General features: G+C 37.8%; 4 protein-coding genes and 1 long non-coding RNA gene across 7 annotated transcripts; 3 read left to right on the top strand and 2 right to left on the bottom strand.

Moving 5' to 3' along the window:
* Positions 1–17: 17 nt before the first annotated feature.
* cfap210 (cilia and flagella associated protein 210) lies at positions 18–5,457 on the top strand. The gene is made up of 9 exons (XM_017484715.3): positions 18–307; positions 951–1,159; positions 2,033–2,206; positions 2,389–2,594; positions 2,779–2,935; positions 3,629–3,768; positions 4,500–4,701; positions 4,812–4,976; positions 5,051–5,457. Exons 1-9 carry the CDS (start codon positions 247–249, stop codon positions 5,402–5,404), a joined length of 1,668 nt encoding a protein of 555 aa, XP_017340204.1. The 5' UTR covers positions 18–246; the 3' UTR covers positions 5,405–5,457.
* Positions 5,458–8,149: 2,692 nt separating this feature from the next.
* On the bottom strand, positions 8,150–10,909 carry LOC108275386 (uncharacterized). Of its 2 annotated transcripts, XR_001814684.3 has the most exons (4): positions 10,621–10,909; positions 9,559–9,751; positions 9,280–9,387; positions 8,153–8,777 (listed from the first exon to the last, which is right to left on the bottom strand). It is a non-coding gene; the product is annotated as an uncharacterized LOC108275386 (long non-coding RNA). The 2 variants fall into 2 exon arrangements; XR_001814683.3 differs by having other exon boundaries at positions 8,150–9,387.
* Positions 10,278–13,741, top strand: cib1 (calcium and integrin binding 1 (calmyrin)). Of its 2 annotated transcripts, none has more exons than XM_047159939.2 (7): positions 10,278–10,437; positions 10,708–10,742; positions 10,999–11,098; positions 11,507–11,660; positions 12,380–12,498; positions 12,623–12,711; positions 13,201–13,741. In XM_047159939.2, the coding sequence occupies exons 1-7, from the start codon at positions 10,387–10,389 to the stop codon at positions 13,202–13,204; spliced, it is 552 nt and encodes a 183-aa protein (XP_047015895.1). In that variant the 5' UTR covers positions 10,278–10,386; the 3' UTR covers positions 13,205–13,741. The 2 variants fall into 2 exon arrangements, with proteins under 2 accessions (XP_047015895.1, XP_017341654.1); XM_017486165.3 differs by having other exon boundaries at positions 12,799–13,741.
* Positions 12,796–18,386, bottom strand: LOC108275384 (RCC1 domain-containing protein 1). Its single transcript, XM_017486164.3, has 8 exons — positions 18,114–18,386; positions 17,834–18,028; positions 16,331–16,496; positions 15,380–15,501; positions 13,747–13,848; positions 13,499–13,651; positions 13,382–13,411; positions 12,796–13,300 (listed from the first exon to the last, which is right to left on the bottom strand). The coding sequence occupies exons 1-8, from the start codon at positions 18,292–18,294 to the stop codon at positions 13,143–13,145; spliced, it is 1,107 nt and encodes a 368-aa protein (XP_017341653.1). The 5' UTR covers positions 18,295–18,386; the 3' UTR covers positions 12,796–13,142.
* Positions 18,387–20,044: 1,658 nt separating this feature from the next.
* dynlrb2 (dynein light chain roadblock-type 2) lies at positions 20,045–22,680 on the top strand. The gene is given in 4 exon segments (NM_001201153.1): positions 20,045–20,092; positions 20,605–20,680; positions 22,179–22,346; positions 22,448–22,680. Coding segments are annotated over 4 exon segments (291 nt in total). The 5' UTR covers positions 20,045–20,089; the 3' UTR covers positions 22,492–22,680.
* Positions 22,681–27,458: the final 4,778 nt, after the last annotated feature.

The following is a 27,458-nucleotide window of genomic DNA, read 5'->3' as shown; positions in this document are numbered from 1 at the left end:
GCGCGTCCTTTCCTTCGCGTGTTTGCTCATAGTCTCGCGAGGTTGCCAGGGGATACAGAGTGGATTGTGAACCTTGTTGCTATGCAACATCAGAAGTCGAATAGAACGCGCTTAGCAAACAATTAGCAAACAAACTATTGCCTAGCAGGAGCAAAATAAAATCGAAAGGTTTTGTGGGCGCGATATTTACATATAGCACATATCAAAGGTTTTCAACCTGCTTAGTTAAAAATAACCGTTTAAAAAATGTCAGAAGGTTCTGCGTCTGTTGTGGAGTTTGGCCGGCAAAAAGGGTCAATTAGGAAAGGTGAGTGAATAGACCACATGCTAGCGTGGATAAGTTAACTGACTGGTTAAATTAGTAAGTTGTCTTGGTGAATTTAGCTGTAACTAAAGTAAATGTAGTGTCTGCACTGCCTATTTCTCCACAGTGATTACGGTATGGTTAATAGCTGCATTATATAGGCCTAACATAGATTTTCTTAATGTAAATGTTTGCAGACTAGTGACCTGCTGTTAGTTAACCTACACATAGCCTGTTCAATCAACAGTATAAACTATTAACGTCTTGTGCAACAAATAAATTCACAGGAGAGATAACACAGTTTCATTTAAATTACAATTAACCTGGACAGCTAAAAAGTTTGGATACTAAAGGTTTTCTGTTCACAATGTTCCATACATTATAACCCCGTCACACCATGCACAGTGTATCATAGGGCAGTTAATTGTATGTTCCGCTTTAGGGGTGTTTAAAAGTGTCATTTATGTATGTTAAAAAAAAAAACTGTTTGAGTCTCATTCAGAAGTTATTAAGAAGGTGCCATTTTTAAAAGCCCACCTAACAATTGGTCTTTACTGTCTTTCAATGTGTAAAAGTTTTTATAATTAGTGGAGTCAGGCCCCACAAACCCCTCTGTAATGTACACCTTGACCTACATCTCCAACAGTTGTCTCGGCGGAGGTGAAAAATAAACCGAATCCACCTGTAGACCTGCAAGACATGACCGTGTTGCCCGCATCGGAGTGGAGGCGAATCCAGGATAGTGTGAATCGTGTGAACACACAGCATGAGCGTGTCATTGCAGCTGCGAGACAACGCGAGGCCATGCACCTGCAATCCAAAGAATTTGTCAAAACCTGGTCTAACACCCTTGCTGTAAGTCAACATTCTCATCTTAGCTATGATACTGACACTGTAGTGTGTGTGGAGCAGGTAGGAGTGTATCAGACACCGCAGTGTTGCTGGAGTTTGTATACAAAGGCTGCACTAATTGGCCAGTTATTAGCCACACTGATGTTGTTGGTTCATCTTGTATGCATATATAAACAGCTTATTTTTTGTGTACAATTTGTGTTAATGGTCCTCTAGCATTTCACCAGTTTCACTTTCTGACCACAGAGCTAATAAATTGTGTATAGCAGTAGATGGGCTACAGTTTATTTGTATACCTACAAACTGACCTTATAGAGTAGGATTATCTGAAACAGTTCCCACTGAGTGTACATACAGACCAGGTGCAGCTGTCATGTTTGTGTATGTCCATGTACACTCACTGGTCACTTTAATTATGCAGGTATCCAATTGGCTATTCACGTGACAGCAGCACAATACATAAGATCATGCAGACACAGGTCAAGAACTTCAGTTAATGTTCACATCAGAATGAAGAAAAAGTGTGACTTTTATCTATGTAACTTTTACTGTGGCATGGTTGTTGGTGCCAGATGGGCTGGTTTGAGTGTTTTATGAAATACTCAAATCACCCCAACCTGTACCAATATCCATGCCACGATCAAAATCACAGAGATCACACTCTTTCCCCATTCTGGTGTTTGATATGGACATGAACTGAAGCTCTTGACCAGCATCTGCATGATTTTGTGCTGCTGCCACATGATTGGCTGATTATATAACTGCATGAATGTACAGGTGTTCCTAATAAAGTGGATGGTGAGTGTATCTAGAGTGCCACAGGTTGAATAAATGTTCTCTGTGAAAATCTCTATGAAAATATCCATGCATTCACAGGGACAACGGAAAAAGAGGTTGGAGGCGAAGAAAATTAGAGAGGAAATTGAAGAGGAGAAGAAGAAGCAGCTTGACCTAGAGGAAGCAAAGTTTCAAGAGCAGAAAAGAAAGGAAGCAATAGAGAGGGCAAAAACCCTGCAGTACTACCAGCTGGACAGAGTGAAAGGATTTCATGTTAGTATATTAATATATTTTTCAGTTGCATTTCTTATCTTGTCATGCTTATCATCACATCATATACTGTATGCCACAACATGATCTTTGTGATTTTCTTCATATAAATATACATTTCTTATAATGGTGATAAAGGATTGTGGAATCTGGGTATAGTTTACTGAAATGAATTTCTCCCCCAGAGTGCCCTGCTGATGACTGAGGTCCTGAAGGAGCGAGAAGCCCAGATTGAGCTAAAGAAAAGAAAAGAGAAAGCCTCCAAAGATGTAGAAAAAGAGATCCTGGCCATGATCACACGCAAAGAGGAGCTGGCTTTACAACAGGAATGGCTGAAAGCCTTGGAGAAGAAGCAAAATTATTTGGCGGTCGCTGAGAGTTTGAAACAACAGTAAGTATAGGATAAACTATACGAATACTATATATAAAGTAGCTGACAGACCACAACACTTTGCTACATTATACACAGAATGAAGCTGAACATTTTGTGATAAACCAGCAAAATTAGTATAATATTGCCTCTTTTTGCCCAGTGAGGAGCACCTGTGTCTTATAACATTATCCCTCTTTATTAGGATTAAGGAGCATGAGCAGGCAAGAGAGGAGGAAATAATGGAGCAGAAGAAGGAGGCAGAGGAACTCAAGCAATTCCAAGAGCTCTATATTAAGGAAGAAACCACACGCAAACAGAAGAAGCAAGAGGAGAAGAGAAACACCATGAAGTCTTATCATGTAAGCAGTTCCCAAACTGGGGGGTAGCAAGCATAAACAGCTCAGAAGCTGTATCTCTGCTTAGTCATTTTTAGTTTTGTAAATTTATGAAATTTGTTTTGACCAAATCTAAAAATAATAGGACATTATTAAACATCATTAAAATGACATATGTGCCAAACACATTTCACAATAATGACCATCCTGTCCAGAGTTAGCACGTCCTTGTCAGATGCTTAGATCACTTGTACATGCTGGACAGCAAAAGCTTTTTTAATTTTATTTGTGTCCATAATTCTTTTTTTTCTTTTTAATTGTTATCATTATTATTAATCATGTTGTATTAATCAGTTGTATGCAGATTGCAGTAGTATTGGTGTAGTGTGTGTGTGTGTATATATATATATATATATATTATATATATATTATATATATATATATATATTATATATATATATTATATATATATATATACACACACACACACACACACACACACACACATGTGTGTGTGTATATGTGTGTGTATATGTATATGTAATGTATACATGTATATGTGTATGTATGTATATAACATCAATATTGTGATAAATTACATCACTTTTCTGAGATATGGCCGTCTTCCAACATCGTGGTATATTATTGTCATCTTACCCATCCCTAGATTGCAGTAAAATATGACTAATCTTCTGTATATTTTCTATCTTCAATCAGGAACACCTTGCCAACAAGAAAATCATCCAAGCGACTGAGGCTGAAAAACAGGAGATGGAAGAAGAGAGACGAAAGCTTTTTTTGAAGGCTAAAGGCAAAATGATGAAACTCAAGAAAGAAAAAGAGGCAGAGATGTTAAGGTATTCAAAATCTGTATGTTTTTTAAAAATTCTATTTCACACGTACAGTTATAATACTGCTTTTAAACCTCACTTGCAGCATATGCCTTCTCTCTACTGCTTGGCTGATCAGATGCTTATTGTCATGGTTACTAGTTTTGACCCTGAGAAATGCGATAGCCACTGCATATTAATTTAAGGTTTATTGAATATACACTGTATGAGCAAAGGTAGGTGGACCCCTGACCGTTACATTGATATGAGCTTGACGAAAATCCCATTCCACAACTATGGGGATTAATATGGAGTTGGTTCTGCGGTTGCTACTATAACAGAATAAACTCTTCTGGGAAAGTTTTCCACTAGATTTTGGAGCGTGGCTGTGGGGATTTGTCCATTCAGACATAAGACCATTAGTGTGGTTGGGTGAGGAGGCCCGATGATAATTTATCCCAGGGCTCTGTGCAGGCCAGTCAAGTTCTTCCACTCCAAACTTAGCAAGTCATTTTTTCAAGGACACCTTGCTGTGTGCACTTACTTTGTGCAAAGAGGTTTTGTCATGCTTGAACATGGTTGGGCCTCTTAGTTTCATTCATGGGAAATTGTAATCCTATAGTACACAAAGACATCCTAGACAATTGTGTGCTCCCAACTTTGGGGAAGGCGCATATATGGGTGTGATGGTCAGGTGTCCACATGCTTTTGGCCCTGTAGTGTACAGTACATATTTGTGTGATATTTTATTGCGGCAGAGAGGTTCAGAGACACAAGGAAGTTTTTGCTGAGAAACTGGCAGCACTGGAAGCATATCACCAAGATCAATACACCAAGGACAACAAGCTGATGTCCAGGGCAGCTGCAGAAGCTGAGGCCAAGCAGGATAAACAACAGCGTGAGAAGGAACAGAAGAAGGCAGCCATGTTGAAGAGTATTGCTGAACACAGAGAAGCAGTGGTAAACTCCATTTTTGGGAATATGTTAAACTATAAGGAGTCAAAATCAGACAATATTTTACCTTTAATGTTTTGATTGTTTACATTTGATCTCCAATTACACAATTTTAGGAAAAAAAGCTGGAGTATAAGAAGCAAGAGGAGAAACAGAAAGGAATTGAGATGCTTAATGCACTGAAGGCATCAGATATCGCTTTCCTTCAAAAGCAGCTAATCAAGGCCCAGAAAATGAAAGAGGCAGCCAAAATGCTACAAGACACTCATGTCCATCATATGGTAAGTTTACTTTGGTTTGCATAAAATCTTTATTTAACATAACTACAATTCTTATTACTTTTGTTTGCATCAAGACTGAGAAACACGTACAGGAGCAATGCGTGAAAAACCAGGAGCAGAAATTTGCGGCGAGGAATGCAGAGCTTATTGCAGAGGATGAGAATCAGTTTCAGAATTATGCCAAGCATGTGATTCAGAAAGCCAGCGAGGCTCAGAGGAACACCTTCCTTCTGCGCAAGGCCTCAAAGGAGGGCATCGGTGGAGGACTTGGTCCTGTGTTTAGTGGCGTTAGACCAAGTTATCTAGTTCAGGATCTATCAGGGGCACAGCTGCCCAGTTATGCATGTAGTAGTACTCAGGGCATAAAGGAGCTGAATGAGAAAACTGACATTCACGATTCTAAAAAACGACTGGGATTTACTTTGTAATTGTAACCAGTTTTGCTGATGTCACAAAAAATAAACAGAACTTTCCTTTCAAATGAATTCATGCATGTTTGTTTTTTCAATTGTGACCATACCCCCCCCCCCCCCCTTGTATTAAAAGGAACAGTTTATACTTTTCTGTCCTCTATTGCCTCTAAGGTGAATCTCTGTTATAATGAAAACATTCCACCACTAATCCCCTCTAATAAAGAGGTAAAGTATTTAGGAGTTCAAGTATCTTGAAATTTCCAGGATTGTCTAAAAGCACTTAAACAACTATGCATAGACACACTTAATTAGTCCATACAGGATTTCGCTGAGGATTTTTTGTGATTGTTGCCGCCAAAAATGCTGTGGCTTTTTTTCAAAATTTGTGATGAAATTTGTTACGTCTTTTGTGTTTTTTTTCTGTGAAGAACTACTGGAATTGGTGAAATTGCAATTGCAGAAGTTCGTCTCTGGTAAGACTGATAGGGAAAGAATGACTAAACACAGAACGAACAAAAAAACTAAAAGAATTGGAGAGCTCCACATCGAGGCGCATCTGTGGTGCCATCTTGTTTGTTATATAAGGTGTAAAATAAACTGTGTATATTACACTGTAGGTCCTTTAATACTCACTACACCCTTCATAGTGCACTTTACCTACCATCTGGAGTCGGTCTGCATTCAAATAAGATTAAAAAAATAAACTTTTATTAATCCCTCATGTGGAAAGCAATAAGAATATAAAATCTGAAATGGGAGGTAAATATAAATAGTGTCAGTGTGACAAGAATATGAACTGTAGTGCACTAAACACAACTATACACAACTATACACTATAACAATCCATTCAATTTCTGTACCGCTTATCTTACTGGGTCGCGGGGAACCTGGAGCCGATCCCAGGGGGCATGGGACACCCTGGACGGAGGCACAATCACACACACATTCACACCCATTCATACACTATGGACACTGGAAATGCCAGTCAGACTACCATGCATGTCTTTGGACTGAGGGAGGAAACCGGAGTACACGGAGGAAACCCCTGCAGCATGGGCTGTAAAACTGTAGCATTGCAATTTCGCTACACTGTTACTAAAGGGCCCACACATGTTCCAGCATGACAATGCCCCTGTACACAAAGTGAGGTACATGCTGTGCCAAGGATGGTGTGGAAGAACTCAACTGGCCTGTATAGATCTCTGAGCTCATCCCCATTGAACACCCGTGGATGAATTAGAATGTTGACTGTGTGCCAGGCTTCCTCGTCCCCGACATCAGTGCCTGACCTCATGAATGCTCTTGTGCCTGAATGAGCACAAATCCCCAGAGCCACGATCCAAAATCTAGTGGAATGACTTCCCAGAAGAGTGAAGGGAGATATTCAACAGGTACGTATGGGTGCCATAGTCAGGTGTCCACATACTTGTGGCCATATAGTATATCTATTTATCATTTCCTGTCGCTTTTCATTCTACACCTTCTCATTTACCCTACTTTATCATTTTACTTACACAATATATACCAATATCCTTATATCATAATAAAGGGGCATGTCTTATCTACCCAGGCAGTATCTGATGTATCACTGTGCTGAAGAAACACAACTACTGTGGTCTAGCAATAGTAGTACCATATTTTAATATGTTTAATGTGTTTTAAAAAGTTTTCTAGTCTTTACTCTGTGAAGTATACTTTCAAAAATATGGAATAATAACGTTAATATATATATCAAAATATGAAGTGTGGTGCTTTATTAAGGCTGTGTGATTACAGAAATGGGATCTACTTCAAAAAGATACATTATAGATAGTCATTTGTGCAAAATTGATATTGCAGGCAAATTAAACATTTACAGAACCTAAAGCCTGGACATATATAAAGTATTGCAGTGTATTATTAACTGCTGGTTATTCCACAGCATAAAGCACAGCATTAAAACATTTTCCTCGATTGTGTATGACCTGCGGATTGAGACAAATCCCACTGAACCAGAATAGATTTTCCACTAATCATACTGAGCCAGTATAAGCCTACATCTATATATAAAGGCTAGTGTCTTATTAATGCTAACTAGCTGCCACACCATGGCATGGTTACTGGTGACAGATGAGCTGGTTTGAGTATTTCGGTAATTGCTGATCTGGGATTTTCACACATAACAGTATCAAGAGTTTACACAGAATGGTGTAAAAACAAACAAACAAACAAACAAACAAACAAACAAAGAACTGAAATAACCACTCTTTACAACCATAGTGAGTAGAAAAACACCTCATGCGCAACATGTCAAATCTTGAGGCAGATGGGCTACAACAAGAAGACCACAAGTGTTTCCATTTCTATCAGCCAAGAACAGGAATCTCGGGCTACAATAGGCACAGATTCACTGGACAGGTGAAAAAGACCAGGCAAGGTTTGAAATAGCTTTTGTGTCAGTTCCAACCAATCTGGCCAGTCTCACTAAGACACACAACAATGCAGTGATGAATTTCTTTCCTGTAAATGCACCCTGCCTGTATGAGTTACACGGGCTAATTTATTTTGCTTTTATTTTATTTTTATTTTATTTATTTTGCTTCTAACTAGGAAAACAATACATGGCACAAAGTTTTTAATTTAGAAATTAACAGCAAAGAATGAGAAGATCAACAACCACAAAGATAAACTAGAATAATAGCAATAATTATAACACCAACAATAATGATAATACTGTAATTGCTTAATAATCTTAAATTTAAGTGTTATTAAATGCCATTATTAGCTATAGCTTAAAAATATATTAGAAGCAATGAAAAATGTGTTGTTTTTCCATTTCTTTAATACATCACAATAACAAAGATAAGCAGTAATAATGTTATTAACTATAATAAAAAAAATAATATTGACAAAAACAGTATTATGACATTAACAATAATAATGTTATGGAGCTCATAAAAAAAAAAGAACCTACGTAAATAAAACATTGATTCAGCTGAAGGTAATCACAGCCATGCTCATATACAGTATAACAGCACGCTCATATGCTCATATACAGTATAACAGCACGCTCATATGCTCATATACAGTATAACAGCACGCTCATATGCTCATATAAAGTATAACAGCACGCTCATATGCTCACATACAGTATAACAGCACGCTCATATGCTCATATACAGTATAACAGCACGCTCATATGCTCATATACAGTATAACAGCATGCTCATATGCTCATATTGATACAAAACTAATTCTTTAATGCTGAAAGTTAGATGTTGGTAGAGGCTGTGCCCTAAGTGAACAGGTTCCACCCCACTGTCATGGGCCCCTGTTAATCACCTGGACACTGCTTTTTCAGCATCTCTTTGGTTAATGCTCTTTGTGTTTGCATTCTTCTATATGGCACCTTTAAGGAGATGGAACAGGCATAAAAGGTCAGTAATGTGTAGTCTCATCCTGCATGCCTATGGTCTACATGTAATGTTTACAAAAAAATTATGACATCCAAAAAAAAAAATAAAAAAAAAAATTGCAATATTCTACACAGAAGTACCTAATTGGACATGAAACCATGCCTCATATTATTTAAATGAATGAAGATGCTCCCAGAGATCGCAGCAGATACAAGATCCAAACATTTACACAATGGGATCCAAACATTTACACAATGGGCCTCATTTATCAAGCTCGTTGCAAACAAATTCGGAAATAGTTCATAGGAGCTTTTACACAAGAAATTTGATATTTCTGAAAATATCATTAGTTGGGAAAAATGTACATGTATTACAAGAGCTCTAGAGTATAAATTTCCATTACAGAGACTCACTAATGTGTCACAGTCAGAGGAAATAAACATATAAACATTTATTTAGAGAGTTTTTGATACTAGACTATAAATCAAGCCTTACTGAAAATTCTGAAAGCATAGTGCACTTTGATTTTGAGGATTGTTGAATCGCTGAAGGTGCTCAAGGGATTTCAAAAGTCTTCAAAGCTCAAGTTCTTGTCCTTTATCTCTGTGGTAGAGAAGACATGGTAGATTCTTGTTTGAAAGTGATGCGACTAGATTGTGTGAGCAAAGAATTGCACAGGATTGTCAACAGATGTTGAGTGTATGTTTCCATACACAACAGAAAAAAGTCATTCAAATAATGTAAGATAAGTAAAGGTGGCTATGATAAATATACCTCAGAGAAACCCATTTTCTTCCACCGTTTTGTCCTCATTTTGTGCTTTCAGCTCTCTGGGAGCTTTACCTTATATGGAGTTTTGTGGCTGTCATTAACTGCAAAGAAACTTTGCTGTGAACACGCTTTACGGCTGAGTGGCATTCATCCACATGTGCACATTAGTAGGAAGACCAAATATCAGCTTGTATTGCTAAAATAGAGAAAGTGAGAATATGAAAAGGGCAAATATGTTATAACAAAAGGTGTAATATAGTTACTTTTAAATAGATTGTTATTGACAGCTTAAGAATTTTAAAATGTTTTAAATGACTCCATAAAGTCTGTCAAAAAACTGTCAATAAAGTAAAATTTAAAACCCCTTTACAATACTTCTTCATTTATCTTTTTTGAATTTCCACCTGTTTTCTGTTTTATTGAAATACAACACTTGCTTATAGAGTGAGTTTAAAACTAAAAACGCTTTTAATTATTTCATAGTTTTAACCTCATTCTACTATAATATTTTTGTATTTATATTTTTGAATCAATAGACAGCCTGTTAATGAGTTTTGTCTGTTCCTCTTTATATTAAAAAAATAATCTATGCTTGGGGAAAATGCCAATTATATAAAAATGATTATAAAAATGTTAATTTATATAAAAATATTTTAAAATGTATATAAATTGTATTATCTGTGAACTTCGCGCTTCTATGCAAATTCGTTTCCATAGAAACTCACACGTAGACAGGAAGAGGAAGTGAAGACCGCCTCGGTGGTAAAGTTTGTTAGCCAAGAATAACCATAACACAACTGTCTTCGCCTGACAACTAAGGCTTTTACCGTTATGGGTACCGCAGCCACTAAATTACAGAAGGATCAGTTGTCGGAGTATCAGGTAAATATTATATATAATTGATTAATGGGTACGTTAGAAAGGTAGCTAAGTTAACTGTTAGCATTAGAAACTATGACACTAGTATATATTACAAAGTGGATCTTGTTGGTATCAGGTTCCGTGTGCTGTTTGTTGTTCTCGCAGCTTACATATATATATTTATAAAATCTCAAATGAACTCACCAACCCATGAGTGCTGTAGAGGGATGAAGGTAAATTTGATGCCGTTTTGTTATCGTTCTTATATAACGTGTTGCTTTGTGTGTTTAGGAGCTCACATTCCTCACCAAACAAGAAATTCTGCTGTAAGTTAAACAAACACTGAATCTGCCTAAAATACATCCAAATACTGTCTCATTCTGAGTTCTAACCTTCGTTCAGAAATCTTTTGAAGTTAATGTGCGTCACTCTAATAACTGATAAGAACATTAGAGCAATATTACCCAACACTCCAAGATTCATCAGCAGCAAATCTCCCACAAGTCATACATTAACTACAACAGAATAATTTTTTGTTTGTTTGTTTTTTTACTGTTTGTGTTTCAACAATCTTTTGTCTAGGGCTCATAAAAGATTCAATGAACTCCTGGACAGAAATGAGAGGCAACAACTCAGTTCCCGGGTACCCATGAATAAAATTTGTACTTTGCCCGAGCTCAAGGTGAGTTAAAAAACAAACAAACAAAAAAGATCATGAATAGGTTTGTGTGTGTTTCAGGTGACATTACACGATATTTGAGTACTCAGTATGGTCCTGTGGAGGAGTTGAATCAGGTGTATTAGTGCAGGGACCACCCATTGAAATTAGCACTACCTACTGAAGTATAGCGTCTCAAATTTTAGCAATCAGATTATCACAATCTGACCTGAACATTGACTGAAATACATCTCTTTTCTTTAAACACGTCTCAATTCCTGCGTGTCTGATGATATACAGTAGCCTTCAGTAATTATTTTATTTATCATAACCTCCTTTGCTTACATTATTTGACCTTTCTGTTATTCATATGTAAGCATACACCCAACATCTGTGGATGATGCTGTGCAATTTCTTTTGCGTACAATCTAGTCCAATCCCTTTCGAAAAAGGATCTGCCATGTATTCTCCACCTCAGAGCTGAAGGATGGGAGCTTGAGCTTTGAAGACTTCTTGGATCTCTTGAGCGCCTTCAGTGATTCAGCAACGCTGGAAATCAAATCGCACTATGCTTTCAGAATTTTCGGTGAGGCTCGATTGATATAGCAACAAAAACGCCTTTCTAAATACATTTTTAAAAATGTTTATTCCCTCTCATTGTGACACCATGCAGGTCACTACAAATAAAATCCAAATACACTCACTGCCCACTTTATTAGGAACACCTGTGCATTCATGCAGATACAGGACAAGAGCTTCAGCTAGTCTTCACTCAGACATCAGAATGGCAAAAATGTCATCTTAATTACTTTGGCTGTAGCTTGGTTGGTGTCAGAGAGGTGTTTTTATTTATTTATTTAGGGGGGAAACTGCTGTGTAATAAACTGCTGTGTAATAAACACCATTCTGTGTAAGCTCTAGAGACTGGTATGTGTGTGTGTGTGTGTGTGAGAGAGAGAGAGAAAATCCCAAGAGATCAGCAGTTTCTGAAATACTCAAACCAGCCCATCTGGCACCAATAACCATGCCATGGTTAAATTAATGGAGATTACACTCCTATTCTGATTTTTCATATATACATACATATCTGTATGATTTGTGTGTATATATATATATATATATATATATATATATATATATATATATATATATATATATATTTCTCTTATTTTGATGCGTTACTAAAAAGAGGCCACATATGTCAGTTGAAGTCGAAGTCCATTTAGCTAAACAATAGCAATAAAAGAACTTTATTTATGTGAAAGAGATATTAAGAATTGATCTAGTATTATTTAATCATCCAAGATTTTGATGATGATGGGACACTTGATTCTGGAGATCTCGAGAAGTTGGTGAACTGTCTGACTGGGGAGTCCGCAGACACGAGACTCTCTCCTGAGGAAATGATTCAGCTCATAAGCAATGTGAATATGCTACACACACACACTTAAACTTTTATCATTATTACAGTTAGACCTTTTGTTCCTCTGCTGCTGTAAGAGACAGAAAAAGTCAGCTCTTATAATGAGCACATTTTTTAATTGACAGATTCTTGAGGAATCAGACATTGATAAAGATGGGACTGTAAACCTCTCTGAATTCCAGCATGTTATCTCCAGGTCTCCAGATTTTGTTAGGTAAGAAACCTAGTTTTACAGCATTTGAACGTTTACCTCCAGTCATGTCTGTTGTGCCATTTACTAACTAAACATTGTACTTTCTAGTTCCTTCAAGATTGTGCTGTGAAGATAACTGAGAACCAAAGACTTTTTTTTTTACGCCCAGCTCATTTTCAACACGCGTGCACTTTGCTCTTCCCCCAAAAGTACTACTGTAACATTAACTGTGGTTGTTTTTTTCCGTATCTGTATTTCAACTGCCTTTGTAATAGCAAAGATTTTTATTTTCTCTATTCTTATTAACTCTTGTTAACTCTTATTAACTGTTTGTTTGGACATGTATTTGTATATTTGATAAATGCTTGTACGTTTCCTTTATTTCTGCGTTGCTGAGTGCATAACAAAGGTGAAAGGTCCTTAGGCAGGAGATACAGTAGTATAAGTTTGGGTCAGGGTGCGACCTGGTCCCTTGAAACTGCTGACACAAACGTGTTCCATAATCCACAGATAACATCTTCCACACTCATTCTGCCATCTGAGAAAAACTCCACAATTTTTGGTTCATCTGAACTGCATCTTGAACCATGACCCAACTGGCCATAGAGACCTGTTTCAGAAGGAAAGTAAGAGCTCATTAGATCAGTCTACCATATTTATTAATCATAACCTAGAAAGTAAAATGTCTTACCCCATCCCCAGGTGTAGAGATCACCAGTGCCTAAAGAAAGCAATACATTTAAATAATTCCAACATCATCAGAATAAAAAAATATAAACAACAGGACAGGGATGTTGCAGAATCTTACTTGTGATGGCCGCTGTATGACGGGATCCACAGCTGACCTTGTTAATTTCAGCCGCTTCTGATACATCCACCAGAGCCGGGAACGCCTGAATTGAGATGAACACATCGCTGGTGCCCTCGTCTTCCTTTTTTCCCCCCTTCAGTTTGTCTTTCTCTATACAGAAACATGTATATATCAAAAAGAGAAGAGTACAGCCTGGCAGAGTGAGAGAAATAGAGAGAATAAAATGAGTTTTAAGCTTGAGTCACCGATCATTTCTTGTTCTCTCTGTCTCTCTTCTCTGAGGCCTTTCGATGGCAGGCCAATCTGGCCACTCTCGTTCCAGCCCCATACATACAGATCTCCTCCAGCTGTGCACATTAATACATCTGGTTAATCACCACACCTTTGCACCTATGCTTTATTGCCTTTTAGATTGCTTTATAACAATTTACTGAATCTGAATCGGAGCAAAATCGATCATTTTTGGTTGCTATTTGCTATGGTTTGATACATAATTAAACAAAGCAAAAATCACTGGCAGAGGGGTGTTCAGGGCTGAAAATGTAGTTCTAAAACTCTTTAATTCAGTGTTCAGAAATATGGTGAGTGGAAAAAGGTAAACAATCCCTGTAAATAAATAAGCAGAATAAATGATGAGATAACTATAACTAGTTAGAGTAACTCATTATAATGAATTATATAACTAAAATAACTTAATTAATACATTTCGTACATTGCATCCAGAGTTTCTCTTTTCCTTTTGTTTGGCAGCCCCAGTAGCCAGAATGCACCACTACAGCTGCCATTTAGGCTCAGTTTGCATCTCAAGGGTCAGTTTAGCGGCTCGCATCTATAAATAAATGTGAACCACAACCTAAAATACATGACTTGTTTGTTCACTTACTGTAGCTGGGTTGCCCTAAACCTTTATATAAACAGAGTAACAGGAAGAATCTGAGTCTGAGAGAGCAAAGGTTGATAATCATTAATTTTTTATAGTAGGTTACAGGAATTGAGTTGGGAGTGCTGGAATGTTATGCAGCATGGCATGCTGAATATTTTTTTTCAGTTAAAATTTATAGTTTATACTGCACAATGTGTGTTAATAAAATCTCAGCAACAGCTGATGTAGACCAGCACCAAGTGACTTCTAATGAAAAAAGGAATGCAGAGATAATGCACTATATATTATTAAACTTTATTCATTAATAGAATTTTAAAGTTCTTTTAATTTATTATTATTATTGAGAATCTAAAAATGTGTTTATTTGCCTTGCACCTCCAGTGTTGGGGGTTCGATTCTCACTCTGCCGTGTGAACAGAGTTTGCATGTTCTCCCCATACATCAGGGTTTTCCTCCAGGTACTCCGGTTTCATCCCCCAGTCCAAACACATGCGCTGTAGGCTGAGTGCCATCTCTAAATTGTCTGTAGTGTGCGAGTATGTGTGTGATTGTGCCCTGTGATGGGTTGGCACCTTGGCCAGGGCATCCCCTGGGATAGGCACCAGGTTCCCCACAACCCTGTGTATGATAAGTGGTGTAGAAAATCTCCCATCTTTGCCCAAAACATTTTTACAATTTCAACAGGAATTATAATGATTTATTTTTCTTACAAGGGCTTCAATAATTAAATGATGAAAAAAAAAATCTCTAGATATTTGTGGAGAACAGCACTGGCTTGCCTAATCTGTGTTCCCACACACAGACAAAAGGGCATTCCCCAATGTTATGTGTTAAATATCCGACAGTGTTTAATGTGCATCTTTTTTTTTTTTAAACTGCATATTAAATATTAATTAAAGAGTCAACAGGCCAATAATCTACACTGCTTATGAAACATTACGAATAGATATATAGATACTGTACTACTGGAATTGAAGGAGGAGTTTTATTCTCACCACTGATGCATGCTGAGTGCCAGCCTCCTGCAGCGACAGATTTCATCGGGACTCCCCACAGAGCCTCTACTGCTCGAGGCTCATCCTCTGACACCAGAGTGCCATGGCCCAGCTGACCATGACTGCCAAACCAACAAGACAAGCCAAAGCAACTTTACGGTCATCTCATCCATTCAACAGCATGCTTTAAGGGGCATGGTGCAAGAAAGGAAAGAATAGAGGCTACGCAAACAGGAACAGGAATTATACTAATTGTGTAAACCATTTATAAATATGGAAAAGGTAAAAGATTTGCAACATTGAGTAAATATGAAATAAAACACAAAGGGGAATTCTGCTATTATAGAAAAAAATGACAGGATGGAATATTCTATTATTCTTAAACTGCATCAAATTGGCAACAATTACTATTGTCACAATTTTAACCATTTATAGTTGTGGTTATTGTTGTATTAAGTCCATGAGACAAATTAATTTCTATTATCACTTATGTTATAGCAGCAAAAACAGTCTTTCCCTCACCAGCCTGTCTTTTTTCTATGTCCTAAAGTTCATAATACAAGAAAATGCAGTTTGTCATGTTATCTAGGAACAGCAAAGCACAAACCCCTCTCTCCTGAAAACTTTCCCACGGTAGAAAACCTACTGACTATTACAAAGTGCTGACACCTGGGACTGTCACCATAAATATAAAATAAATGTCTCCTTACAGAAAGCTTCTCCTTATAAATGATTATATGTGATGATAACATTGGAACAAGCACACTGATACAAAATTAATCAACACCTTCTGACCAATCAAAATGGAGAATTCAACAGTGCTGTGGGTATAGTTATTTGATTAAATGCTGTTTAGAAAGAATACTTTAGTAAGAATGTTTATTTAGTATTCACTATTCATTCATTAAAAAAATTAACAACTAGAAATCAATTTTAGATCTTTTTTCTCACCTGCCATGTCCCCAGGTGTAAACAGTCCCAGAGGCTGTGAGTAGAACAGCATGCTCAGTGCCCAGTGCCAGGCTCACTGCCTGCAGATGGCGAGAGAGGGGCTGAAAAAATGGAGGTTTGGAGGCTATGTATCCTCCCGGAACCAATGGTAATGGTAGAGCAGTCCCTATTAAATGAAATAAATACCACAGTTAGATATGGGTTCTGAAAATACTAACACATACAATCAATATTCATAGAATGCTTTCACTTTTCAAAACAGTTTCACTAAAACAGAGTTTCCCAATCCAGTCCTGATGGACCCCAGCGGCTAGTCAATGTCTTCATACAATTAAAAACATCTGAAGCTGGTAAAAAGGTATATTCAATGCTGATGAGCTGCCGTCTGGCTTGTTACGAAGTGGAAGTCAGTACAAATAAGGGCTGAATGAAGGCTCTCAAGCACTGGATTGTGAAGCTCTGTACTAAAGTCTTTGAGGATTTGCAGCTATCCAATCATTCTGAAGCAGTGTTTCCCATGCATAATACTTTGGCTCTGTGTCAGGGTATACTGACATCTGCCCAAGTATATTTTTCAGCTTGAGTCATTTACAGTGTACCTCCTGCCCAGTGTTCCTGGGATAGACACCAGATCCACTGCACTCCTGACCAGGATGAAGCGGTTACTGAAGATAACGATAGAATGCTCTAAGCCAGTGATTCTCAAGGTGGGGTCCAGGAAGCATAACCAGGGAGTCTGCGATTTAAAATGATTGTTACTGTAATGGAAAACACAACCCACTCTTTTGAAAAATATTATATTCACCCATCCATCCATTTTCTGGACCGCTTATCTTACGCAGTGTTACAGGGAGCCTGGAGTCTATCCCAGGAAACTCAGGGCACGAGGATAGGCCAGCACATCGCAGGGCAGAATCACACACCCATTCACACACTACGGACAATTTGCAAATTCCAATCAGCCTTCAATGCATGTCTTCAGACAAGAAGGAGGAAACCAGATTGCCCGGAGGAAACCCCATTGGATGGGGAGAACATGCAAGCTCCATGCACACTGGGCGGAGGCGGGATTTGAACCCCTAACCACGGAGGTGTGAAGCAATAGAGCTAACCACTAAGCCACCGTGACGAAAAATATTATATTGAATTTTATTGAACTTTTTTAATAGTTATTAGTCAGCTTGATGGGTCACTTGATTTGAATGGCCTTAATCCAAACCACAGTAGGTCAATCAGGTGAACTTGGACCTAATGCTTTCTGTTGGTGGAATTCTCTAGAATAAGAACCTTCAGTATATAACCAGAACATTACCATATAAAGAATAAATAATGAACCTAATATTTGAATAGTTGGATTAGTGTAATTTATTTTAGAGTTAAAGGAGTCTGCAAAAAGGTTTGAAAATCCCTACTCTACTCTACTAAACTGCACCTTTCACTACTTATCCAAGTGACGAGATGTCTTCATCTTATACAGCGCTGGATATAATGGATATACAATACCAGTGTTTTCAGCAGTGCTCAGTTCTCCACTCCAAGCAAGAGCTCTTCCGTTTCTGTGTAAACTCCAGCACTGGACAGTGTGAGTAAAGCTGAGGGTTAAACAGCTCTCAGTGAGGAGAGCATCCTCACACCCTTCACTCTCCGACACCATCACACTGCTCTCTCCCCCATGGAGACACACACACCGGCGCTCACCTGCAGGGTAAACATCAACCTCATGAGACAAGCGTGTGTATGCAGACCATTTGGTAACATATTCATGTAAAAAGCAAGCCCTCACCGGCTGTGTGGATGACAACACTTCGGCTCCAACTTGCAACAATTTTATGTGTTTCTGTCTCAGCACAAGTGCACAAAGAGTCCAGAGCCACTGGACTGAGCAGTCTAATGTCCTGCTCTTCATCTTTTCTCTGGGGGGTTATTTGTCCAAAACCATTAAAACCAAATCCAAACCAATTCATTGACGTAAAGTTCCTAAGAGAAACAAACCACTATCGCGTTCATGAATATCTGTTGCACCGTTGAATTACTGGAATAGTGTGACTACAGCAGCATTGCATTGATGTTTCAAAATAAAAGCCTTACACCGGTATTATGAGTGAATACAAATAATATGATCAATTTAGTTAAAAGTTACACCAATAAATTAATTCATTCATCCATCTTCAGTGACTGCTTCATCCTGGTCTTATCCAGGTTTCTGGAGCACAGGAACACTAGGAGTGTAGCAGATTGGGGACGCCACTGGATGAGACACCAGTCTACTGTACGCACACATTCAAGAGTCATGGTTTTTATTTGTCACACAGACAGTTATACAGTATATAACTTACAGTGAAATGAAAACCTGGCCTACTCCTCCTTAGACTGTGCATTTAAATAACTAAATTAAAAATAAGGAATGAATAAGAAATAAGAAATATTTGTATAGGAATGCAAACAATGGATGTACAAAATATGCAAGTATGTTACGTGTAGTAACAATACTATCTGCAAAGTGCAGTCTGCAGAGTGTCACTGGAGTGCAGAGTGACAGAGTCTTTGAGGAGTGCTAAGGGATCTTTATGGTGGACATATCCATGATGATGAGTCTAATGGCCTGAGGGAAGAAGCTCCTCCTGAGCCTCTCTGTTTTAGCCATCAGACTATGGAAGTGCTTGCCCGATTGCAGCAGGCTGAACAGACATTTATTAGGGTGGGTGAAGTCCTTGATGATTTTAGCTGCTCTTGTACTACATCGCCTGGTGTAGATGTCATGCAGAGAGGGGAGAGCAGACCTGGAGATACGCTCAGCTAAGCGCGCTACTCTTTACAGCTTTATGGTCCTGGGTTGAGCAGTTTCCGTACCACAAGATGCACTGAGTCAGTAAACTTTCTATAGGCCCAGTATAGAAGGTTTTCAGGATTGCTAGGGAGACCCTGAATTTCCTCAGCATGGTTTCACATGGTACAATCACACCTACAGGCAGTTTTAGTGTAGCTAGTCAACCTACCTGAATGTTTTCGTGAGATGGGAGGAAACTAGAGAACCCAGAGGAAATCTACGTGGACGTGAGGAGAACATGCAAAAGTCCGCACAGACTCGAGCTCAGGATCGAACCCGGGACCCTGGAGAAAGCAGTGTGACCTGCTGCACCAACGGGCCTGTAACAATATGATAAAATCCTCTATTAAATAATTACTATGATATGAAGTAAAAGAAATAATGAAATAGTGAAGTTGAAAACAAACAAACAAATAAACATGTTTCTAATGGCCAAATTACATTTAAATTGGTATACTTTTTCATGGCCTTGTTTTTTTCTCTCTCTCCTTTAATCAATGAACATTTTGCATATCCGTGCTAGTTTTGTAGAATAAATGTTATCTAATGAACAAAGGAATGTATCTTACGTTTATTCTATTGAATAATCTATCGACAATATTGAATATTTATTCATGAATTCATGTGCTTTTTGTCCCCATATGTATTACGTTTGAATAATATTTGCTCATTTAAGTCAGTTATAGAAAGATTATTGTAAATGTTTTATTGCAGAGTTGCTTCAGCCAGTTTATATTATGAAATAAGCGTTGTAAATCATGATTAATTAGGTTAGGCGTAAAAGAGAAACGCTTAGAATGACGAAAAGAGAAAATGTCTTTAATGTTAAAGCTTTGTTGAACCATTCGACTGTTTCCTGTTTCACACTTCCGTCTCTACGCAGCAACGAAAAAACACAGAAACACCGCACAGGGAAGAGACTGCAGAGGATCATGGTAAAGTGTCTGCTCTTTATTTAACACAGCCATAGAGATGAGCTCTAATTTATCAGATTTAAATCGTTATTTATTTATTATTATTTATTTAATTATTTATTTATTTATTTATTTTTTTACAGGGGACTCACTATCTTTTACATGATTTGTTGTTTACAGTTTAGTCTCGAAAACTGTACCGGATATAAACATAGCAACGAATCCCATGTCTTTTGAATCTAGTTAGAGAGATCCCATGTCTGTTGAATCTAGTTAGAGAGATCCCATGTCTATTGAATCTAGTTAAAAAGATCCCATGTCTATTGAATCTAGTTAGAGATAGAGAGATCCCAGGTCTATTGAATCTAGTTAGAGAGATCCCATGTCTATTGAATCTTGTTAGAGAGATCCCATGTCTATTGAATCTATTTAGATCTGAGAGACATCTGAGATTCAAACAAATGTAGCTTGTTAGTGTGTAAATATGTTGTTCTCCACCCGGAGTTTTGTTTCCCTCTCTTTCTGTATTCCAGGCTGAAGTGGAGGAAACACTGAAGAGGATTCAGACACACAAAGGTGTTATAGGGACAATAGTTGTAAATGCTGAAGGTAACAGACCTGTTTGTTTTTACCTTTATTTATTTAACCAGTACAACAGAGAATTGATTTTTATTTTATCAGTACTTTATTAACTCTGAATGATTTTCATGTACAACACCGATGCACATCTGTACCTCAATGCAAGGGTTCTTAAACATTTTGCAACCAGAGACTGATTCAACTGTAACATCCCTGCTGGAAAAAAAAAACACCAATAGAAACCATCACAGAAATACCACAAGAAATACCATTACAAACTGTGAGCTAACCATTAAAACCGTTAACATAGAGACATAACATGCCGCTAACAGAAAGCAACAAATTACCATTAGAGACCCACAGGGACCATTACAGTTTCCAGTTAAACCAATATAACTCCCATTATACCCATTAAAAACATTAGAAAACCTCATAGAATTTGTATTGTATTGTTAAGCAGGGATAAATTCCATAGACCTCCTCAGCATACATTTATTTTACAAGTATATTGAAATATTAGGATTATTATTTATTACAATATTAATTTGGCTTATTATTAGGGCCATAGAGCTTTTTCTACCTGAAAATTTCTCCAACAGAACACATTAGGTCCAAACTGACATTATTTATAGGCGACGCATTTTTGAGTGATTGAGGTTTGAAATAAATACCTCAACCATACATTCACGTAATAACTTTGATAATGATCGGTAGGGTTTCCCCCACTACAAACAAACAAACAAGTAAATAAATATTACAGACACCCAGGCTATGCTTCAAGAACCCCACGTTGAGAACCACTGCCTTAATGTGTTGTGCCCTTTTCTGCATTCAGAATCTGGCATTTTGTTCTTCTACAAGTTAAAAAAAAACAGTAACTGTAAAATCGGTGAGTCCAATACCTTTACATAGTGATTCACTGTTGAACTGTCTAAAACATATTCATCATTCACTTAAAGTTGAATTGTACATTCTTTGGCACTTACATCATAGTTTATGATTGAAGCACTTTAACCGTAATCACACACAAAAAAATTCTCTTACTTCTCTACTTTTAAAATCATTACAACACTTGACCTGAGTAGAATTTATTTGCTCATGTAATCAAAGCAAATAAGGAAAATAACATTTTTGGACATTAGGCTACTTAATAATTCATGTAAAAACCATAATTCATGTAAAAACCATAATGAACTTTCTTTTACTTTTACACTATCCGTTGTTACCCAGATGAGGACGGGTTCCCTTCTGAGACGGGTTCCTCTCAAGGTTTCTTCCTGATATGATCTTAGGGAGTTTTTCCTCACCATTGTCTCCACCGGCTCACTCAATAGGGATAAATGCACACATTTAAAATCTGTATCCTGTGTTTATATGTTTCTGTAAAGCTGCTTTGAGACAATGTCCAAATAAAACTGAATTAATGCATTATCCATGTGCTATCCATTGTGTTTTAAATAAAATTGTCATTTCTTTCAAAAAACACTGTCATGTGATTAAACTCGCCCTCGACTACTATGTATTTCAGGTATTCCTATTAGGACGACGTTGGACAATTCCACCACAGTGCAGTATGCAGGTTTACTTCATCAGCTCGCTATGAAAGCCAGGAGTACAGTCCGAGACATAGACCCTCAGAATGACCTCACTTTTCTACGTATTAGATCCAAGAAACATGAGATCATGGTGGCACCTGGTAAACCACTTTACATATCAGATGTAGATTTATTTTTGTGGATACAGAGAATGAATGATATCCATTCTAACAGGAGTTTGCATTTTCTTTTTCCTTCACAGACAAAGAATATCTTCTGATAGTGATTCAGAACCCAGGTGAATAGAAGGACAGAATCAGCAAGCGCACACGTTATATCATGCGTATTCATTTATCTTCTCATTGCCTTAGTGGTTTAATCTGCTTTCTGCAACCTAAAATGTAATTTTAATAGCATTTCTATCAAACATACACTTGTATACTTTTTACCTTGCAAAAACACTTTGTTTAATGAAATAAAATGTCATCTGCAGGGAAAAATCTAGTTAAGCTCTTTATTTAATTTCAGTAATGTAGCTGATTTGATATTGCATAATTTTTACCAAAGGCTTTTTTAACTTCACTAAACTGTCCACTAGATGGAGCTGTTTCTCTAGACATTGGAAATTTTACTATTGTATTTTTGTATGTATTGGTAGCATGTTTTCCTCACACCTCCAGGGCTGGGTGTTTAAATTCTGCCCCCGCCCTGTGTGCATGGAGTTTGCATGTTCTCCCTGTGCTTCGGGGATTTCCTCCAGGTACTCTGGTTTCCTCCCCCAGTCTAAAGACATGCGCTGTAGGCTGATTGGCATTTCCAAATTACCTGTAGTGTGTGCAATTGTGCCCTGTGATGGGCTGGCATCCCATCCAGAGTGTCCCCCGCCTTGTGCCCCAAGTTAGGGATAGGCTTCAGGCTCGCCCTCGACCCTGTGTAGGGTATGCGGTACAGAAAACAGACGGATTTTGTATGATGACGCTTTGCAGGGACCATTTGATTAAGGATTCCTAGCTTGAAAATGTCATCATTTTGCCTCTTTGAGAGGCTTCTTCTACAGGGACTTCTAGAATAACTGAAATGGCTGGTAAAAAAATTAAATAGAATAAAGGGTATATGATGATTGTTAATAGCTTGAAGTAGAAAATTCGCCTTAGCATGTGGAAAGATACACAGCACTTAGGACAAAGAAAGGCCACACTGATTAACAACGAAGCGTGTTGGATATGGCGAAACACATGTACTACTTACAATTTATTTATTCATTGATTTATTCAATGTTTTTAATATATTTGTGGAATAGAAAATACCAAAGACATAAAAAAAAAAATCACGGGAGTTGGAGGGATTGGTCAGAATTCCTTCAGGAACAGGCAGGGGGGTCATAAAAACATATCATGATGTTACACTGGCAATTACCATTCACAAGCATTAAATTAATTACATTAATTACTATTAAAGTATTCAAAGGAAATAAAAAAAAAAAATTATATGTTTTATACTTTATTATATTTATTATATGCACAGTAATGGTTACAATGAATGGGGCTTAGTGGTTAGCACATTTACCTCGCACCTCCAGGGTTGGGGGTTCAAATCCCGCAGAGCCTGGATCCTCTACCTATGCTTTGGGGGTTTCCTCTGGGTACTCCAGTTTCCTCCCCTAGTCCAAAGACATGCATTGTAGGCTGGTAGGCATTTCCAAATTGTGAATGGGTGTGTGATTGTACCCTGCCTTGTGCCTTGTGTATAGGAACTAAATAATTTACACTTAACTAACCCTAAACCTATCCTTAAACCACACACACAAAACAAAAAACATCCTTTTACTTTACAGTGTCCTTCATAAGCCTTAATTCCCTCAAATGGATAAATCAAAATAACGGTATGCCTTATGGACACAATAAATGATGGGATCTATTGGATAAATGCAAATTATTCTGGAGGAAATAAATAAACAAGCCACTGCAGCGTGCAACCCAATACAAGTTTAAAAGCAGCACATGATTTAAACAATAGCTAACATTAAGCTATTAACTATCTTTAGCTAAGCTCATCAATATTGCAATCAATGCTCACTTACTGAGGAACAGAGGCTCTTATACTGTTACATTATACTTGAACCGCTTATCCATTGAACATTCACAATATAAGAAGCGAAACTGGTTATTGTATAGAGGCTAGTTTGTGATATGTTCTAAATTGTAATAATAATAATAATAATAATAATATATTGTGTCACTATTGCATGCTTTGTATTATGTCACTTATCCAGTTCTACTAAAAGACTTTAATTTCCAACTAATCTACATGTATTATTTCTTCTTTATTAATTTAATAATATGCTGTGGAGCAGAGCAGAGTCCACACATTTGTAGTCTCAATCTGCTTCCATTAGTATGTTACAAGTCACTGTGTGTGAGTGTGTAAGGTAGAACCATCTCAGACACTCCACACGGGCAGATTCACACACCCATGGTGGATTAATAAATTAAATGGCTGCTATAATTTGATCGCTGTAGTGTACACTCCGTATCAGAGTTCATATGCAGCAGCTGTGCTGTGTGGAGAAGGAGAGCATTCTGGTGACACAGGCTTGGCCAGGGCAAATGTCACCTGAAACCTGGCCTTGCTCAAGCCTGGGCCTGCTATGACTGATTTGCTTCTGTTTGCTGATGCTCTGCTTCAATGCTTCAGCTCTGCCTAAATTAGCTAATGCTATCATGTGAGTGTATCATCTAGCTTCATTACACCATCAGATTTTAATAAAGCACAATGAGGGTCGAGCCTGTCATTTCATTCTGGAGACTCATATAACCTGTGTAGGCAAATTTTTTAATGACAGATTTCAATCTCTCTGATTTCATTACAACAATAATGGCTGCAACTTATCATTTTCATCTCACAGATTTAACAGCCTTTTTAAAATTAAAATAAAAAATCACACATTTCACATATGATTAAGTGTGTCATATGTGATCATGTGAGAAAAAATAGTGATGGTGCGTTTCAACTTTATGGCCTATGAATTCAAGAAAACACATGGAACAGACATCGTGTGAATAATATGTGATAAATAAATAACTTAAAGAAAAGACAATATGTGTAAATAAATGAATAATGTGTAGAACATTTCATATGTGGAAAATGAATGAATCATGTAAAACAAAAAATCACATATGAAAATAAATTAATCATTTTAAATTAATCTCATGTGAATAATCACATCCATTCATTTTCTGTACGGCTTATCCTACACAGGGTTGCAGGGAGCCCAGAGCCTATGCCAGGGAACTCGGGGCACAAGGCAGGGGACGCCCTGGACCAATTCTCAAAATGGAGAGATAAAAAAAAAAAAATATATATATATATATATATATATATATATATATATATATATATATATATATATATATATATATATATATATATAGAGAGAGAGAGAGAGAGAGAGAGATCAGATACAAATGTTTGCTGTGTATATTCACACTGTGTGACATGAGATGTTAGCTACATTAATGTCATAGTTATAAGTGTAAAAATTTGAGTAAATCAGATTTTTTCCACCAAATTATTTGTTTGAATAAGCTTAAGTGGATGCCCTAATCTTTTTCTTTCTCTGGTATTATGTATGCACAGTTACTCAGCATGATCATGCAGTCTGAAACTTGCCTCTAATCGATTGCAGACAGTCTATTTCTTTTCCTGCCTCCCTTTACATCACCCTGTGTGAGGAAATCCCTGATGTGTAGTAATGGCTCTGTTCTAATTTCTAATAGCGTAGCGAGGGATCTGGTTGCTCCAGCTTGGTGCGGCTCAGCTGGGATGTTCTGCTCGTCTAACTCCTGCGCGCATGCCATCTGCTCTCTGCTGCATCTTACCTTCCCCTCAGTGCCTGTCGTTGGCAGGTGGCACTGGGCGAGCAGGCGGGTTCTCAGGTTCAGTGGCCTCCTGCTCTGGTGCCAGGGCCTTGTGAAGAGATGATCAGTGCAAGGCAATTAAACAACAAATTAAAGAGCAGGTCAATTAGTGTGATTAAAGGAGAATGTGGTTCTGGCAAACATGCTCTTACGGTAAGGAGAGAGAATGTTCAGGGCGTGTTTAAGGAATGCACCGTTGCGTTGGTTTAAACGTGTTTGAAGGTGACATTATGAGGTTTATCTAAGTATATAACCTGTAATTTACGCCATAACTAATTAACGTCTCAGAAGTATCATCGGTTTACTGGTAGATTCATCAAATTCCTTCGTTTAGTTGAGAGATGAAGTGTTTCGCTGCGGCTGCTGTGAGCCATCTGTCAGAAATCTTAAAGATGAGACACCAAACTTCAGTGTTCACTCATGCGTTCATTCCGCACTCTCTGTTTATCCACTTCTCAATTTAATTGTATACGTATATGCAGAACATTTATGCTGCATTGAAAGTATAATGTAGGAGAGTTATTGCATTACGCTCGGTATGTGCCTGCAGCAGCGCTACGTGACAAGTGAAATGTGTAACATAGCTGGAGATCATCATTTTCCACAAATGCCCCAAGGCTCATACATGCATGAGGTGTTTTTATAGCAGGTTTCATTCTCTGTGTGCACTACGCTATACAGAGGACACAATAGGCTGCTAATGAGGCGAAGGCATTTTTGGTGCACAATATAGCCAAAAGCGGTAACATTGAGCAGCAGAGTGGTCCCTTCTCCACTCTAACCTGTGTTTCTGCCTTTCTGGCCCATGGGAATCTATTAGCTATTATCATATTTGTGTGTGTGTGTGTGTGTGTGTGTGTGTGTGTGTGTGTTGGGAGGAGTGATTCATTAAATTATAAATAAGTAAGTGTGCCTGAGGTATTTTTCCTGCATCACATTACCGCAACGCAGATGGTGCTTGTACATGCAAGAGTGTGTGTGTGTGTGTGTGTGTGTGTGTGTGTGTGTGTGTGTGTGTGTGTGTGTGTGTGTGTGTGTGTGTGTGTGTGTGGTGTGTAAGTATGGCCTGAAAATGCTTCAATGAACACATCACTGTAATGGCATTGACTTTACCATACTTTGTGTGAAGAGGCAGGTCATAAATATTTAATTTCTGTGTAGAGCTTGTTTAATAAAGATCACTGTAAGGAGTTATCTGGTACAGTGCCCCCCCCCCCTCGCTCTGTTTCTGGCAGTGATGGACTCTAAAGCCTGGGGCTGTACCTGGATGTCACTCCATTAGGGCTGCACCCATAACAGTCTGCAGAACACAGGTGAAACTATTTAGCTGCACAAAAAGAAGGAATACAACCAGGT

The sequence above is a fragment of the Ictalurus punctatus genome, chromosome 14, assembly GCF_001660625.3.
Source record: "Ictalurus punctatus breed USDA103 chromosome 14, Coco_2.0, whole genome shotgun sequence".
NCBI lineage: Eukaryota > Metazoa > Chordata > Actinopteri > Siluriformes > Ictaluridae > Ictalurus > Ictalurus punctatus.
Note: the sequence above shows the minus strand (reverse complement) of the source record. Positions and strands in the feature narration are given on the sequence as shown.